This window comes from Crinia signifera, chromosome 7, assembly GCF_055691185.1.
Source record: "Crinia signifera chromosome 7, ASM5569118v1, whole genome shotgun sequence".
Taxonomy (NCBI): domain Eukaryota; kingdom Metazoa; phylum Chordata; class Amphibia; order Anura; family Myobatrachidae; genus Crinia; species Crinia signifera.
In genome coordinates, this window is record NC_139223.1 from 69,630,524 (window position 1) to 69,646,789 (window position 16,266).

The 16,266-nt window shown below is 45.3% G+C and overlaps 2 protein-coding genes across 6 annotated transcripts in view; one reads left to right on the forward strand and one right to left on the reverse strand.

Annotated features, from left to right (window-relative positions):
* NDE1 (nudE neurodevelopment protein 1) overlaps window positions 1-7,342 on the reverse strand; it is a 48,241-nt gene extending 40,899 nt beyond the window's left edge. Inside the window, exon 1 of the mRNA XM_083153302.1 lies at window positions 7,015-7,342. The gene's annotated coding sequence lies outside the window, so the exon portion shown is untranslated. The remainder of the gene's footprint in view (window positions 1-7,014) is intronic.
* A 415-nt stretch (window positions 7,343-7,757) lies between these two features.
* The window catches only part of MARF1 (meiosis regulator and mRNA stability factor 1), a 35,227-nt gene continuing 26,718 nt past the window's right edge, over window positions 7,758-16,266 (forward strand). For 2 of the 5 annotated variants that reach the window (XM_083153299.1, XM_083153300.1), the window contains exons 1-7: window positions 7,760-8,099; window positions 10,344-10,551; window positions 11,091-11,765; window positions 13,531-13,699; window positions 13,825-14,039; window positions 14,385-14,502; window positions 14,757-14,929. In XM_083153299.1, the coding sequence (XP_083009425.1) occupies window positions 10,402-10,551; window positions 11,091-11,765; window positions 13,531-13,699; window positions 13,825-14,039; window positions 14,385-14,502; window positions 14,757-14,929 (1,500 nt within the window). In that variant the 5' untranslated portion in view covers window positions 7,760-8,099; window positions 10,344-10,401. Of the gene's footprint in view, window positions 8,100-10,343; window positions 10,552-11,090; window positions 11,766-13,530; window positions 13,700-13,824; window positions 14,040-14,384; window positions 14,503-14,756; window positions 14,930-16,266 lie in introns of all 5 variants that reach the window. The other 3 variants (XM_083153296.1, XM_083153298.1, XM_083153301.1) reach the window with 3 other exon arrangements.

Below are 16,266 nucleotides of genomic sequence, written 5' to 3' on the forward strand. Positions count from 1 at the left end.
GGAGGGCAAGACCCCCCTCTCCCCTATCCCGGGTCAAGATGGACATTCTAATCCTCGAGCTTTTATTTTTCCAAATAAATGAGGAAAGAACACTGTTCAACTCATGAAAAAATTTAACACCTATATAACACGGAGAATGGAGCAACAGGTACAAAAGTTTTGGTTGAATACACATCTTCAACAGATTAACCCTGCCCAGTTGCGAAAGTGGCAAACCCACCCATCTCCGACACTTAGTTTTAATTTCCCTTAAAAGCGGCCTCAGATTGTCCAAAATATAATCCCGCGGGTTGTCAGAAATCGTAACGCCCAGGTACTTAAATTTACTAGAGATTTTTAACGGGCAGGCAAGCTGGATATCGGGAGTCACGGAACCCAGGAACATAACATGGGACTTATCCCAGTTCATTTTTATACCTGACATACCCCCAAATTCATTTAAGAGGTTCACAATTAATGGGAGATCAACGTCCGGACTGTCGGAACCAATTAGGAGGTCATCGGCATACAAAGATACCAATTTACTCCCACATGAATTATAACAGCCCAGCTTCTGTCTAAGTAAATGAGCCAGAGGCTCCACTGCCACCGCGAACAACAGCGGGGACAGCGGACACCCCTGCCTTGTACCCCTGGCCAACGGGAAGGAGGAGGAGGTGAAACCATTAACTGAGATACGAGCCAATGGCTGCCGATACATTAACCTTATCCATCCAATAAAACCCTCCCCGATACCAAATGCTCTTAACACGGGCCATAAATACTCCCACTCAATTACGTCAAATGCCCTACTGGCATCAAACGAGGCCACGGCCGCACTTTTATTACCAGAATTGATGATTTGAATATAAGAAAGTACCCTCCTCAGGTTGACAGCCGTCGACCTACCAGGTCTAAAACCAGTCTGGTCTTGGTGTACAATTTCATCCAACACTTTTCCCAAACGGTTGGCCAATATTTTTGCAAAAATTTTTGCGTCCGAAGACATAATGGATATAGGTCGATAGGATCCAACCTGGGAGGGATCCTTCCCAGTCTTGGGAATCATAACTATATAAGCTTCTTCCATAGAGGGAGGTAGCCTGCCCTCAGCCTGAACACCACCCAGCAATTCCCATAATGGAGTGGCCAGGACATTAGAGTATTTTAAATAAAATTCCCCCGGTAACCCGTGCAGCCCCGGGGCCTTATTTCGGGGGAGGGCTTGAATTACAGACGCTACCTCTTCTAACGTGATTGGAGCGTCCAAAAACTCTTTAGAGGCCCCAGAAATTTGCGGGAGTTCCAGTGCCCCCAAGTAATCAACAATAATATCATTGCTGTTCAAGGACTGAGAGGTAAACAGTTTTTTATAAAATGACACAAAACTGGATACAATTGCGGGGGTATCCATTACACTATTCCCAATGTCATCCTTAATTTCAGAGATGAGATTAGATGAACGCTCATTCTTAGCCATCAATGCTAGCCATTTCCCACCCCTATCCGAATTAACATATCGCCTATGATCTCCCGTTCTTACTCTCTGACAGAAGGTGTCCTGGACGTGATCGCGCCATTCATTAAGAGCAGCCTGCCACGCTACCCGATCCACTTCCAGACCGCTGGAAACATAAATATTTTCTAAATCCACTGACCTACCCTCCAGTCTTTCAGTCTCCACCCTATAATTCTTCTTGACAAAAGCAATCTTTTTGATGAACACCCCTCTAATATACGCTTTAAATGAGTCCCATAGGGTGGAACCACAGACCGAGCCATAGTTCAGTTGGAAATACTCCCCAATCAACTGTTCCACCTCCTCCACCTCGCCCATCTGTGTGAGCCAGAATGGCTGCAACTTCCAACTCCTATATCCAACCTGCCTTACCAAATCAAGATCAACAATAATCGGAGAATGATCCGAAATACCCCGCGACTTGTATTCAACCATCTGGACTTTATTTAATAGGTCCTTCGAGAGAAGCACTAAATCCAACCTCGAAAAGACCCCATAAGAATCAGAGTAGCATGAAAATTGTTTTCGGTCAGGGTACCTTATCCTCCATGGATCCCATAATCCAACTTCCTGAATAAATTCCCTAAACTTACTACCTTCATTCATGGGCTGCACACCAGGCCTCCACCTATCCAGTCGGGAATCTAAAACCTTGTTGAAGTCTCCAATGCATATAAATCGAAGCTTGAGGGAAACCAGCCGCAAATTCCACTGCTTTCTTAATAACCTCGTAGGAGAACGGGGGGGGGATATAAACTGATAGAATACAAATCTGAGTTTGATCTATACGACCTTCAATAAATATATATCGACCGCCCGGGTCAATTTTATGACTACCGAGAGTAAATGCCAGGGACTTCTTGATCAATATAGAGACCCCCCTAGACATATTAGTGTAAGGGGCGTGAAATACAGGGCCAATCCAGGGCCGCCTTAAGGAATTAGATCTTTCCGCACTAAGATGAGTCTCTTGGAGGCATATAACATCTGCCTCATACTTTTTGCATTGCCCCAAGACCGTCGCCCTCTTGACCCTGTCGTTCAGACCCCTAACATTTCATGACAGAAAACGCGCCCCCATACAAAGTCAGCCTTATCTAATACCTCTCCATCCACAGCCAACCAAGTTATTAATAATCCCCGCATAGGTTCTATACTCTCTCGGGGGTGACCGGACCATGTAAGCTCCCAAACAGTAAAATGACATCGACAAACACAACCCCCCCCCCACCCCCCCTCCCTGTAAGCCCTACCCCGGGCATACCTACCCTTAATTCTCGCTCTCCCCCCTTTTTTTTGAGGCTTACGATAATTAACCACAAGGAAACAGAAAAAAACACCCCCTCCCTCCGACTCGCTTACTGACCGCCAGTATAAACCGGCATGGCCTCCCCCAAACCCGTTAGACAATATGCAGGATTTAAAACTCCCCGGACCACCAGGTGGCGGGTCCCCCAATCAACTTAGCTGGCCAGAACCTGGCGCTTCCCTGGGTATGAGCGGTCTAGCCACTCCGCCACATCTCCTGGGGAAAAAAAAATGTTAGACACACCATCCACCGCCACTCTTAATTTGGACGGGTACAGCATATTAAACTGAATGTTTAACTCGCGTAACCGGGCCTTGACCAATTTAAATTTCATTCTGTCCCTCTGCACCTCAAGGGGAAAGTCAGGAAAGGTGGAAATCTTCTTCCCATTATAAGCCAGGTCCCCCTTATCCCTTGCCATTCGAAGGAGGGTGTCCCTGTCCTTAAAATGCAAGAACTTAGCAATGAGAGTCCGCGGTGGTGCCCCCGGTGCCCTGGGATACGGTGGGCCCGCTCAATAGAAAACTGGGGAAAAAAAATGTTCCTTCCGAATACTTGGACCAACCAGTCCTCTAGAAACTTTTCCGGTTCACTGCCTTCCACCCTTTCATCGAAACCCAGAAAACGAACATTGCTTCGTCGAAGCCTGCCTTCCATATCCGTGAGTTTCCCCCTCAACTCGCCAACTTGTGAGGAGATAGATTTAATTTGAGAGCTTAATGGAGTAGCCAAATCCTCTAAAGACGAAATACGCGTCTCCACCTCTGTCATCCGTTCTCTCATTCTTTCCGCATCTTGCCGGATGAGCATAATATCCGACTGAACTTTGCCCAACTGCTCGGCAAGGCGAGTTTCACATTTGTTAATTGCCTCTATAACCTGCTGCAAGGTTATATCCGGGGTGGCATGGGCCCCTTCGCTCTTACTGGGGGATGATACAGGGGTTACCGTACGTGAACTGCTCCCAGACTGGGACAGAGCCTGGGTTCTAGCATACTTCTCGAGCCTGGCGGCCGCGGTGCTTTGGCCTGTTTTACCCATATTAGCCAGAAACAATGTTGGACTGATACTCAAAGTACTATGCAATAATCACTGGAACACAGTCACTGACTGAGCAGTCCTTCAACCAGTAGGGAGACAATAAGTATATATTCAAGTGATCAGTCCCGTCCTGAATTACTCCAGACGACTTACTGTTCCCCACCCCTACTCCTCCAGGGCCAACTGGGTACAACCACCTCCTCTCAATAGACGTTAATAGGGCAGTTATAATGAGTCTTCCCTCTACATAATATGCCCAAAAAACAACAGTCCCAGCAACAACCTGAGAGAAAACAGGCTCTTTCGAATAGCAGTAGTTCAGGGCACTCACAGTTATTGCAGGCAGTTCTGTGCAGGGGGGGGGGAACAGGCGGCCTCACCACTTGATCGGGTGGGCAAATTCGTTACCTTAGGTTGGCTCACCCTCAGGGAGCGGGCACCCCACCGGCACTCTCCTCTTTCGCTGGTATGCACGAGGGCTCTAGGCTGCAGCGTGGTCAGTGATGTCGTCTGGTGAAGTGAGTCCGTCAGCGTGTACTCTCTCACAGTACAGCTGCCGGCGCCAACTGTTGAAGCGCACGCCAAACGCCACACGTGCGACTGCAACCCGCCGGCCGGGGCTCCGACACAGCGCTCACCGCGGCACAGGAAACTCCACAGTCAGCGGTCACCGCGGACGCCACCTCACACGCTCCGGGTCGGCTCAGGGTTCGGAAAAGGTCAGAAGCCACATCGGGTTGAGCTGCTAAGCATCTGGCTCAGTTACCAGGCTTCCATTCGCGCCGGAGGTGGGGGGAGGGGAGAGCGTGTCTCCCTACGCTACATGCGCCGTGGTTCGCCCCTTTCCTTTCTGAATATGTGCGCCCCAGATTCTTAGTATTAGGGACCCACCAGAAATGAGGTTACCGTGAAGCTGGTTGGTGGGCAAATATTTCTTGGCCAATGAATATACCAAGAACCTCTATTATTGATTGATTTTGATTAATAATATGGAGTGTGCATCTGCACCACATGTCTTTCTTTGCAGAACTACAAGTCCCAGCATATTAGCACCTCATGTAAATCGGGTGTGCATTCTAAGATCCCCCCCCCCATGTCAAACTAATGACCTGTCGACCTAGAACTATGTCGACCCTTTCCTATGTCGATCTAGACCCATGTCGACCATAATGCTGTAGAGTGTAGACCAAATGATCCCAACCCGCAGGGTACAATACTGACTATAGTTAAAATAAATGTCACTAAGATGTACAGTAGTAGTGACTATAGTATACACTGTGTATAGCAAGGAGCACTATACAGTTGTAGTGACAACAGCATAAAGGGTCTACGGCAGTGGTTCCCAGACTGGGTGCCTTAGGACACTTACAGGGGTGCCTTGGGTTGGTGGACCAGGATCAATTCATATTATTTATGGGCAATGTAACAGGCAAAACCAGTGCTGGTGTCTTCCAGTCAGAACATATTGTAAGCTTGCGAGCAGGGCCCTCCTACATTTTGACTGTCTGTAAATACCCTATTTTGTTGTATCACTGTCCCCTTTGTAAAGCGCAACGGAATATGCTGCGCTATATAAGAAACTGTTAATAAATAAATAAATAAATAAACATATGTGGACAAACAGTAGCAAATCCTGCCCCTTACCTCATAACTGATATATAAAAACAATTAACTTAATTTAAAAAAAAAAAAATCTGACTTTCTCAATAAGAAATAGTTAGCCTAGGGGTGGCTTCAAAAACATTTCGATGCTCTAGGGTGCCATGATTCCAAAAAGTTTGGGAACCGCTAGTCTATGGTAAGAAGAACTATACAGTAGTGACTATAGTATGCAGTATGCACAGTAAGGCACAATATGCAGTATAGTTTTAAACTAACAGTGAACAGTAAGTAGAGGTAGTGTATTAGTGACTATAGCATAAAGTGTGTACAACAAAGAGTATTATATGGCATATATAGTGACAAAAGCATGCAGTGTTTACAGTAAAAAGCACCGTACAGTTCAGCAGATAAAACAGCATACAGTGTACAATAAGAAGCACTATACTGTACTAGTGACTAATAGCACGCAGTGTGTATAGTAAGAGTAAGGTACACTATGTTGTATAGAAATTAGAGCATAAAATATCTATAGTAAGGAGCACTATGCAGTACAGTATGGTTACAGTGAGGAGCACTATGCAGTATTATACTAGTGACTATTGCATAAAGTGTGCACTATGTTGGACAGTATTAGGGACTATAGCATGTAGTGCATACAGTTACAATAAGCAGCATTATGCAGTACAGTAGTGACCATAGCATGTAGTGTGAACAGCAAGGAGAGCTACATGGTACAGTAGTAGGGACTATAGCCTGCCATGTGTACAGAAAGGAGCACTATGCTGTAGAAAAGCAGTGACCATAGGCAGTGTACAGTAGGAGCACTATGCAGTACAGTAGTCGTGACCATAGTAAGAAACACTATGCTGTACAGTTGCAGTGATTATATGCAATGTTTACAGTAAAGAGCACTATGCAGTACAGTAGCAGTGGCTACATTATGCAGTGTTTACAGTAAGGAGCACTAGGCGATGAAGTGTGTACAGCAAGTACTATGCAGTACAGTAACTATCGCATTCATTGTGTACAGTAAGTACTATGCATCGCAGTAGCAGTGACTATGTGCATGTTGTATAGTAATGAGCACTATTCAGGGCAGTAACAGTGACAATATGCAGTGTGTATAGTAAGGAGAACTATGAAGGGCAGTGGCAGTAACTATAGCATGCAGTGTGTAGGTGGCAGTGACTATATGCAGTGTGTACAGTAAAGAGCAATATGCAGGGCAGTAGCAGTGACTAGTGTGTACAGCGAGGAGCAATATGCATATGCATAATGCAGTACAGTAGCAGAACTTTAAGAAGCATGTACAGTAAGCACTAGGCAGGTCAGTAGCAGTGACTATATGCAGTGTGTACAGTAAGGAGCACTAGGCAGGGCAGTAGCAGTAACTAGCATGCAGTGTGTACAGTGATGAGCACTATGCAGTGCATTCGCAGTGACTATATGCAGTGTGTACAGTAAGGAGCACTATGCAGTGCAGTATCACTGACTATAGCTTGCAGCGTGTACAGCAGCAGCAACTACAGTTATAAGTGGCACGATGCTGTGTAGGGATACGGACCAGGGTTTCCAAGAGACGGTCCTGAAGGCAGCCTATCGGGCACAGTGTAGGAAGAGCAGGTGACTGCCGGTCGAGCAGAGCTGATGTCACACAGGTAGCATGGTAGTAAATAAGGAAGCAGTCGGACGGATGTAGCAGTCCCGCTTCGTGTCTCCCCCTGCAGCGCCCTCAGTCAGTAGCGGGCGGGCAGGCAGCAGCACTCCTCCTGACACCGACTGATGACCCGCCCAGCCGCCGCCGTACACACAGCTCACTCGCCTAAGCCCAGAATCAAACTGAAACTTTCCCTCACCCCCATTGGTCAACACGAGACAATGACATCACAACCAACATCCAATCCGCGAAGTGGCGAGGCGGTGTTATTTTTAAATATTTTTTAACAACTTTATTGACAACAATAAATAACACTGGAAAACGAGATGTTTATTATTGTGCTACACATGTGACACGGGCCAGATGTATTAAGCCTGGAGAAGAGATAAACTGGAGATAAAGTGGAGATAACTTGGAAGAGTTAACGCACCAGCCAATCAGCTGTGTTTGAAATATGACAGTTGGGATCTGATTGGCTGGTGCGTTATCTCCTTCCAATTTATCTCCAGTTTATCTCTTCACCAGGCTTAATACATCTGCCCCACTGTTTCCGCCGATGCCCGCTCCCTGCCCCCGCAGTCACTGGGAGAAACGGGCAACGCCCACAGTCAAAAAATGCTTTGTATGTATCACGTGACAGAAGGACGTTATTATGTCCCGCAGCTTGCGGTTCTCTCCGTTATGCAATATGCATTGCAGCCCTGCCAGATAGACTAGAGTGGCATGTTGGGACTTGTAGTCCCCCCGTAGCTAGCGAGACAGCAAGGTGCGAGTGACTGGACGGAGCTGCAGGAGCTGAGCAGCACACAGCGAGGCCGTCCCTCCCCCTCCCGGAGCCGCTAGCAGCGGAGGGCGGGGAGTGACGTCGCCCGGGCGTGCTGCTGCGTACCAGAAGAAAACACAATAAGGGGAGGCGCAGAGCGGAAGTGTGCGGGCAGCACCGATACACTGGAGGGAGATGTGAGCGGAGGCTGTGGGTCAGGACGGGCCAGGTGAGCCGGGGAAGCTCCCCCAAGCGGCAGGTGGTGATAGGCGTCTGTGACTGCACCCGCCTCGTCGTCCCCTGTCCTGAGCGTTAAATCTGCTGGCCTTGGGGGGTCTCCTATTGCGGCTCTGTCCCTGTGCCCATGTAACAGACCTGCTATCCTATCCCCCATTTACATTACGAGGACGGGGGCACTGCCCTCCCCATAGCGTACCCTCTAGGTGCCCTACCCAATGAGCCCCCCAAGATGGGACCCGTTCCTGCAGTCAGGGACGCCTTGTGTTAACCGTGCCGTGGGTGTTATGTTGTTGCGCTGCAGTGCTTATTGCATGTATGTTTTGCTATTGGGTGATTGTTGGGTTCTTATCGGTGTGAGGAGGGGGGCTCAAGAGTCTGATATCCGCCCCTAAATATTTCAGGTGCCCAGATCTCTCCCATGTGAGGTGCTGCTGGGTTCTAAATCAAAATAATGCCAGATTTCTGGTGTGTTGAAAAAATACCACCACTACCTCATCCTTAAAGGCAGCGTTGGTGAATGCAATATGTTGTCATTCATAGCCAGCTGCCTGGTTGTGGGCGACTGAGCTCTTAGGGCAATGTTTGTTTGTGCTCTGCTTTCTTTACCTACTGTTCCCATTTTTGTATTTTTTTATTTCTGGGCACCTCTAGGTGCTCTAGAACACTGCTGGGCAGCAATCTTCCTCCTAGACCTAACATCTGCTCCTCAGGCTCTAACTACTTGTCAATTTTTTTAAATGATTGTTTATGCAGATATTAGAGAAGCATTTAATTGATTAAATACAAGCTTACAGGGCTGCCATTAGTGCCCACCTGTAGTAAGTTGTATACAGTCGATGGTTCATTATTGTCTAGGTCCACTAATTGTCAAACACATCTGACTCCTAAAAATAGCTGGCAGCATCTAGATTGACTTTAACATAAGATCGGACTCAAGCAAAAGGTGGTTGGCAGTGACAAGGTCAACATGAGTTTTTGGTACTTTAACATCCCTGTGGACTTTGAGGAAGAAAAAAAAAATAGTGCGCTCTGCACTGTGCCCGAAGCATGGTGAGCCTAGGCCATGTTGACCGATGTCAAAAATAGCCAACAAAAGTGAGAAACTCATGTCAACCATGATCCTGTCAACCTTTTGCTCGTGTCGCTCTTCTGTTGCTGTGGATCCTGCCAACTAATTTTAGGCATCTGTCTAGACATGTTCCTCCATTAGTGGTCAACCGCGTGGTTGCTGATCTGCTCTACCATAACAATATATCCTCTTTTGAGAGGAGTAAAGCAAAGTGTGCCTCCAAAGGCAGTCCTTTTTTAAATAATTGTAGTATCTAAAAATCCAGTGATTCCAATTTTGGATCTTCATTTGCCTGCTTGATATTGTAGATCTGAAAGCAAGACCAACCCTTACCACCTGGTCAATGGGCAAAGGTTTATTTCAAACCTGCACACCGCTTCTTCCTGACTATCTTTTAAAGAGGATCACTAGACCTATATATTAGAATACAATAATCTTGATGACTTTTGTGTGAATAGTTTTCAGTTTTAAAGGGGGGGGGGGGGGGAACAAAACATGCCCAATCTATAATTTTACATGTGTCAATTATATTTAAAATGTAGGAACCTCTATCTGCCCATGTACAGTACATGGGCATTCAGTGTTCAATCTAATATATTTATAGAGCAGGGTGCTGAGCACCAACTTTTTTTTTTTTATTATTCAACCGGTAGGGTACATGTTATATTAGAAAATTACATTGTAAACAAAAAAAGGCAGCGTAAGGTCGCACTGTGCCACTCTCAAAGGGCTGTTTGCATTTTGAGGTTTTAAAAATGGGCAGGGTGCAGCACCCTGCAAAAGAAGCTTAGAGGGAACACTATGCATTTAATCACTGGGTGATACTGCTTATTTTAACCCTTCTGAGAGATATCGCTCATTATGTTGCCCAGTGCCTATGCCTCCACCGACAGGCAAGGTGTGCTCCCGCTGTTCATGACTGTTAATAAAGGCCATAACGCAGCATAGCCCCCAGCTGCCATTGGCAAGTCCGCCTGATCCCCCATGGCCGCCGCAATACTGCCCAAATATGTTAATAATCTGTTTTATTTGTAGCAATTTTCTATAAACCTCAGTGTTAACTAATGAATTATTTAATTTATGCTGTGTGAGTAATAAACGTGATAAGGATTTGGCTACAAAGGTAAAAGTCCTTATCTGTTTTTTATGCCTTCTGTTTGGAAGGAAGGAATGATGAAAGAAAGGCGGCCCTGTAGGATGCTCATGTGCTTTGCGTGGCTGTATGATGGAAGGGAATGAGAAGGCAAACCTCTGTACGAAGTCTGTCGGATGGCTTCAAAGGCAAGACAAGGATGCTGAGCCCTGGGTGTGGAAATTATCAAACTGCTTCTCCACTGTCAATGCGGCATTACCTCCCCCTGGAGAGAAATCGGTAAGATGAAAATGTACACTTGGGAAAACTGCTAGTTCCGCTTCCTTTTAAGCTAAGAAAATGAAATAGTCTCCCCTATATCCTATTTAAATGGACTGCGGCCATTTAGTTTCTACAGAGTATATTATTGATTCTCAGATTATGGGGGGGGGGTTCAATATCTGCCGCTATTTACTCTGGGGTAAATATTGGCTGCCATTTATTCAATGCTTCCCTTTCAAGGGCGTTTATTTGCCAAACCGCAGCCTATTTCGCCAACACACCAACTTTCCAACACTCAGAACATTGAATTCCGGCTGAGTTAGTCAAGCTGAGTGAAAACAGCATGGTATTCCAACTGTCGGAATGTTCCGACAGTCAGAAATTGGATACCGCCCTATGTTGGATGACAACCTTAAATACTGTAGTTATATTAGTCTAATTTAAAGAAAATTCTGTTTTATCTCAGAGTCTGCTTGTTTTCAGGCATCGTTGAGGTTTTTGTTGTATTATTCATCTACTAGTCTAACCTGTTTCTTTACATCTCCTTTTGCTTGCAGAAAGATTACATGGAAGGCACTAGACCCACAATGGAACTGAAGGATGTTCCCCCTCCCCTCCCACCCACAATTCAACCTCGCACCAATATCTTCCCCCTCTCAAAAATCCAGCCTCCTCATATAAAGTCTGTCCAACTTCAAACTGGCTCCAAAGTAAGCTGCTGTGCTTTTTGTTCTAATGGCACCTCTTGCACATCTGATGTTCGCTTCAATGGGAGTGGTTTCATTCAGCCTAACCCTATTTTGGACAAAAACATTGCTGGCACTATTACCTGTCAAATAGCCCCAGGGCTATCCTTCTCTCCAGAAAGTCCCTTCAAAAAGGTGACTGTCACAAGCCCTTTCAGCAGCCACCCACCCAACTGCTCCAACATGTGTATGGAAAACCGTCTCTCTCCTTGCCAACTTCACCAATCTCACCCGGTTCCCTGCTGCACAAATGTTCATTTAAACCCATTTCACGGTGATCTACATAACTTTCAAGTCCCTGTTCATGGCACCTCTCCTGGATATTACTCTTATTCAGACTTCACTAATGGGGCTACACAGCATTTAAAGAAACATCTTGCACAGGCTGATATTCTGTCACATTTTTGCACGGGTTCTCTTCATCTAAACACTGCACCTTCTGTCTTTTTCAAAGGCTCTTCCTTTTGTGAAGTCTGCTTGGAAAAGGTTTGTTCAGTTGAAGTGTTTTAACTGTACTATTGTCTAGATTTTTTTATTTTATTATTTATTTAGCCTTATCACTGAAATAGAGAATTATACTTTGTTATCGTCCTGTACCTTTTTAAGTTTGAACAAATGTCATTGGATTGAGTTATTCTTGTTACTGCTTTATACACTGCCATTGTAGAAGATGTGGGCTAACTGTTTAGGTGCAGGGTCCCCAGTACAGTTTAAGCATAGAAATGTTAGAGGTCCTTGGTTGGTAGGCGATTGGGGGGGGGGGGGGGGGAGTATTCAATCTGTGCCAATATTTTCAAATGGGAAATATCGGCACTCACCTTTTCAGTCCTGTCGTTAATGACGACATGGAAGGCTGTCAGATATTACTTTTTAAAAAGTCTGAAACGGGAGCAGGTTCTCGGATTTAGGTCCAGGTTTTTTTTTTTTCGACAATCCGCGGCCCTTTGCGCCGATCCACGGCCTTTCCAACATTCGTCAGCGGAACATTGAATTCTGGCTGTAGAGTTACTGTCGGACCAGACGAAAATGGCCTGGGATTCCGACTGTTGGGACATTCTGACAGAATCCTAGATTGAATACCACCCTTGGTGTGCAAAGTGAAGAGACTCAATTACTGGAGCTGCTTAGCATTGCTCTGATGTCCCCTTAAACTCTAATACTGGTATTCTGTGTTCCCAGTTTACATGGGTGACCTGAAGTTCAGCATTAGTGTAGCTGCAGAGGGATCCCTCTACATCACTGGTTCCCAACCCTGGTCCTCAAGTACCCCCAACAGTGCATGTTTTGCAGGTCTCCACACAGAATCACCACAGTGCATGTTTTGCAGGTCTCCACACAGAATCACAAGTGCTATAATTAGCTCCACCTGAGGATCTTTTCAAATGTGCCTAAATGAGCGCACCTGCCGGGTGACCTGGAAAACATGCACTGTTGGGGGTACTTGAGGACCAGGGTTGTGAACCACTGCTCTACATCACTGGTTCTCAACCTCGGCCCCCAACAGTGCATGGTTTCCAGGTCACCCGGCAGGTGCACTCATTATTCACTGATGCATTTTAAAAGATCACATGTGGCGCTAATTATTTCACCTGTGATTCTGTGTGGAGACCTGGAAAAAAATGGACTGTTGTGGGCCATTGAGGACTGAGGTTGAGAACCACTGCTCTACATGACCGCAGACCACCTCCCCATAAGAAGCGGCAGGGCGCATAGAATTGATTCTCACACTACAACTTTTTTTGGCCCCCTAATGATGGGGGCCAGTTACGTAAAACATCCTGGAATTAGCATTCCTCCATGTTTAATGTGCTCAAGTGATCATGATATGTTTCTACCGTATTGGTTTGAGTCTGTATATGTAGCACAATGGAACTTAGCTTGGAGAAAGGCTGCTGCATCATAACACTTTGTATACAGATTCAGGCTCTGTCGCACTCAGATATGTGTTGCCTATCAAATTCATCTGAACTGTCACCTGGTGAGTCCTAGTTCCATTGCATTGCGATGAAGATGTATTTTTGGGTGAAAGCCCTACCAGCGCTAGCAGTCTATACATCTGTATGCATGCAGTAAGAACTAGTTTGGTAACTGGTATGTGTTCCCTATGCAGATCTGAGCACAAGGGCTTCTCTTAAATTGCAGCAGATGCAGAGAGATAACTGACTTGTTCTCTATGCAGAGTTGTGGGTTGCTTTTTTTTTAATCCGTATCCGTGACCACGTCTCCTGTTAATGATCTTTTGCTTATGCAGTCCCATGGTGATGGTGTAATTGATGCAAACAAAATATGGCCTAATATTCCTCCTCCAAGCACCAAGACTGTGACTCACCCAATGTGCAATGGCTGTGGAACACAAGGAAATGTGAAGGATAGGACCATTGTACTAGCTAAGAATTTCTGTAAAGCCTCACAAAAATATGGTAAGAACCTCTCACTACTCATTAGGAGTGCGCATTATTGATATTTAACCATTGTTCAATGTATCTTGCTCAGTGTCAAATTATCTATTTGCAGCTTTTAATAATTGGTGTGCAATGTATTGTAGGGTCTCCAGAATTGTCAGCTGCTGAAAATCTGCCTCCTATTGGTGTGTTTTGGGACATTGAGAATTGCTCTGTTCCCAGTGGGCGCTCAGCTGTAAGTGTAGTAAAGCGCATTCGTGAGCGGTTTTTCAAAGGTCGCAGAGAGGCAGAGTTCATTTGCGTCTGTGACATCAGTAAAGAAAACAAGGAAGTCATTGAGGAGCTCAATAATTGTCAGGTAACTTTATTTTTTTTATTTAAGATGCAGACTGGGTAGGGGGGTGCACGAGTGCTGGGGGCAGCCCAGCAGCTTACCTTGGTACTGGGCTTGCCCCAGCGCTTCGATTGGCAGTCCCGGCGCTTGGAGACCTGTCATCTCCAAGCGCCGCCTCCGGTTAGTTACACTGCGGGTAGGCAACGCAGCAAATACCGGATCTGACCTGGCTTGGATCTGTGTTCCAAATGCTGCGTCTGATCCGAGATTTTGGTATAAAAGGGGTATTGCTCTATTTAGAGTTCCGCCTAGGGTGGAGAGCACCAGTTGGAGAACCTGTGTACTAGACATTTGTTTCTGTTTGAACAGGTCACAGTTGCTCATATTAATGCCACCGCAAAGAACGCTGCAGATGACAAACTCAGACAGAGCTTGAGGAGGTTTGCAGACACACACACTTCTCCAGCAACTGTGGTTTTAGTTTCTAGTAAGTGTAATTCTATTTCTTAATTTTATATTTCTCTGAGAATTTTAGTTTTTGTTTAATTCGGTTTAGCTAATGGTGCAAAGCTCACTGCATCCGGTTTAAAGTGCCCAGTGTGACGCATGTTTTATCTAGCTCTTGTATTACTTCTATTGCTTGTACATGTAGGTCTAACCATTCGTATTGCTAAATTTAAATAAGTTCTTTGTTTTCTGAATTACATGCATTGTTTCACAATGTTGTTTTCTGTATTGTAGCTGATGTCAACTTTGCGCTGGAGCTCAGTGATCTCCGACATCGCCATGGTTTCCATATCATACTTGTACACAAGAACCAGGCGTCTGAAGCGTTACTTCACCACGCACACGAGCTCATTTGCTTTGAGGAGTTTATTTCTGATCTTCCTCCTAGATTACCTCTAAAGCCCCAGGTACAATATTCATTTGAACAGAGTGTGTCCTTTAGCTTTCTCATGAGCCAAAATCAAATACTTTAAAGACCTATTCAAAACCGTATAATGCAGTGGTTCCCTACCTCTATTGAATCCTTGCGCCCTAGAGTATAAGAATATTTTCACAGCACCCTTAGACCAAAAGTTTCTTGTTCCGAAATATTATGTATGTTTTCATTTTTGTCATCCTTGGGTTCAATTATGTTGTGAGGGACCAGATTTACTTCTGTTTGTTTATATGTTCTGATTGGCAGCCACCCACCAGAAGTGGTTAGGCCTTTTATATTGGACATCATTTCTATTGGCCCTGTACCACCACCCCAATGCACCTTGCAAGTTTCCCAATTTACTCCGGAATGCGTAGGCTCATGATTCCGGACCACTGGTCTAATGAAAAACTTGGTTTATATTGGGACAAATGCATTTGTATCATGGGCATAACTAGGCTTTTGTGGCTCCAATGCAATACTATGAAGGGTCCCCCAATTCTCTGAGAGACTCCTCTCCACAGTGGTTGTTCACTTATGCCCCTCTGTAGTGCTTTCAGTTGATATTTTATGGCACTCTGACATCTGCTGCTTTGTGCTTGGAACCTGTTGCAAGTGACCCATTGTATAGGTACAGGCCCAAGATTGCACGCCCTAAATACATATAATGAAAGATGCTACCCTGAGACTTTAATGCCCCACACAAAGATTAAGCCGGTGCGCTATTCACACATTACTAATACAAAGGTGATACCTTTTTCACTTTCTTTTCCTTTTATCTCAGCTAAGATGATGGATTTGCCCACCATGTCCTGATAACCTCATCATTTGAGATCTAAGTGGGAAATTTACTAAGATGTGTATTCTACTTCACATGTGATGTTGCTATGGGCAACCAATCAGAATCTACTTATTTATTTAGCACCCTCTAGAACAGGCATGTCCAACGTTGGCCCTTCAGATGTTGTGAAACTACACAACCCAGCATGCTTTGCAATAGTTTTGGCCTTCTCTAATAGCAAAACTGTGGCAAAAGCATGCTGGAATGTGTAGTTTAACAACATCTGGAGGGCCAACGTTGGACATGCCTGCTCTAGAAGATAGACAGATCTGATTGGTTGCCCATAGCAACATCACATGTGAAGTAGAATACACATCTTAGTAAATTTCCCCCTAAGTGTTCAAGTCTAGGGTGTGGGTCACAGCTAAGCCCAGCCAATCCTCCCTGAGGCAGTGAGACATAGCAAGTGGAGTGTTGAGTATTAGATAAGTAAAAGTAGCTACTATAATCTAGTGTATTCAATGCACTGGTTCCTTGGTTGCTAACCT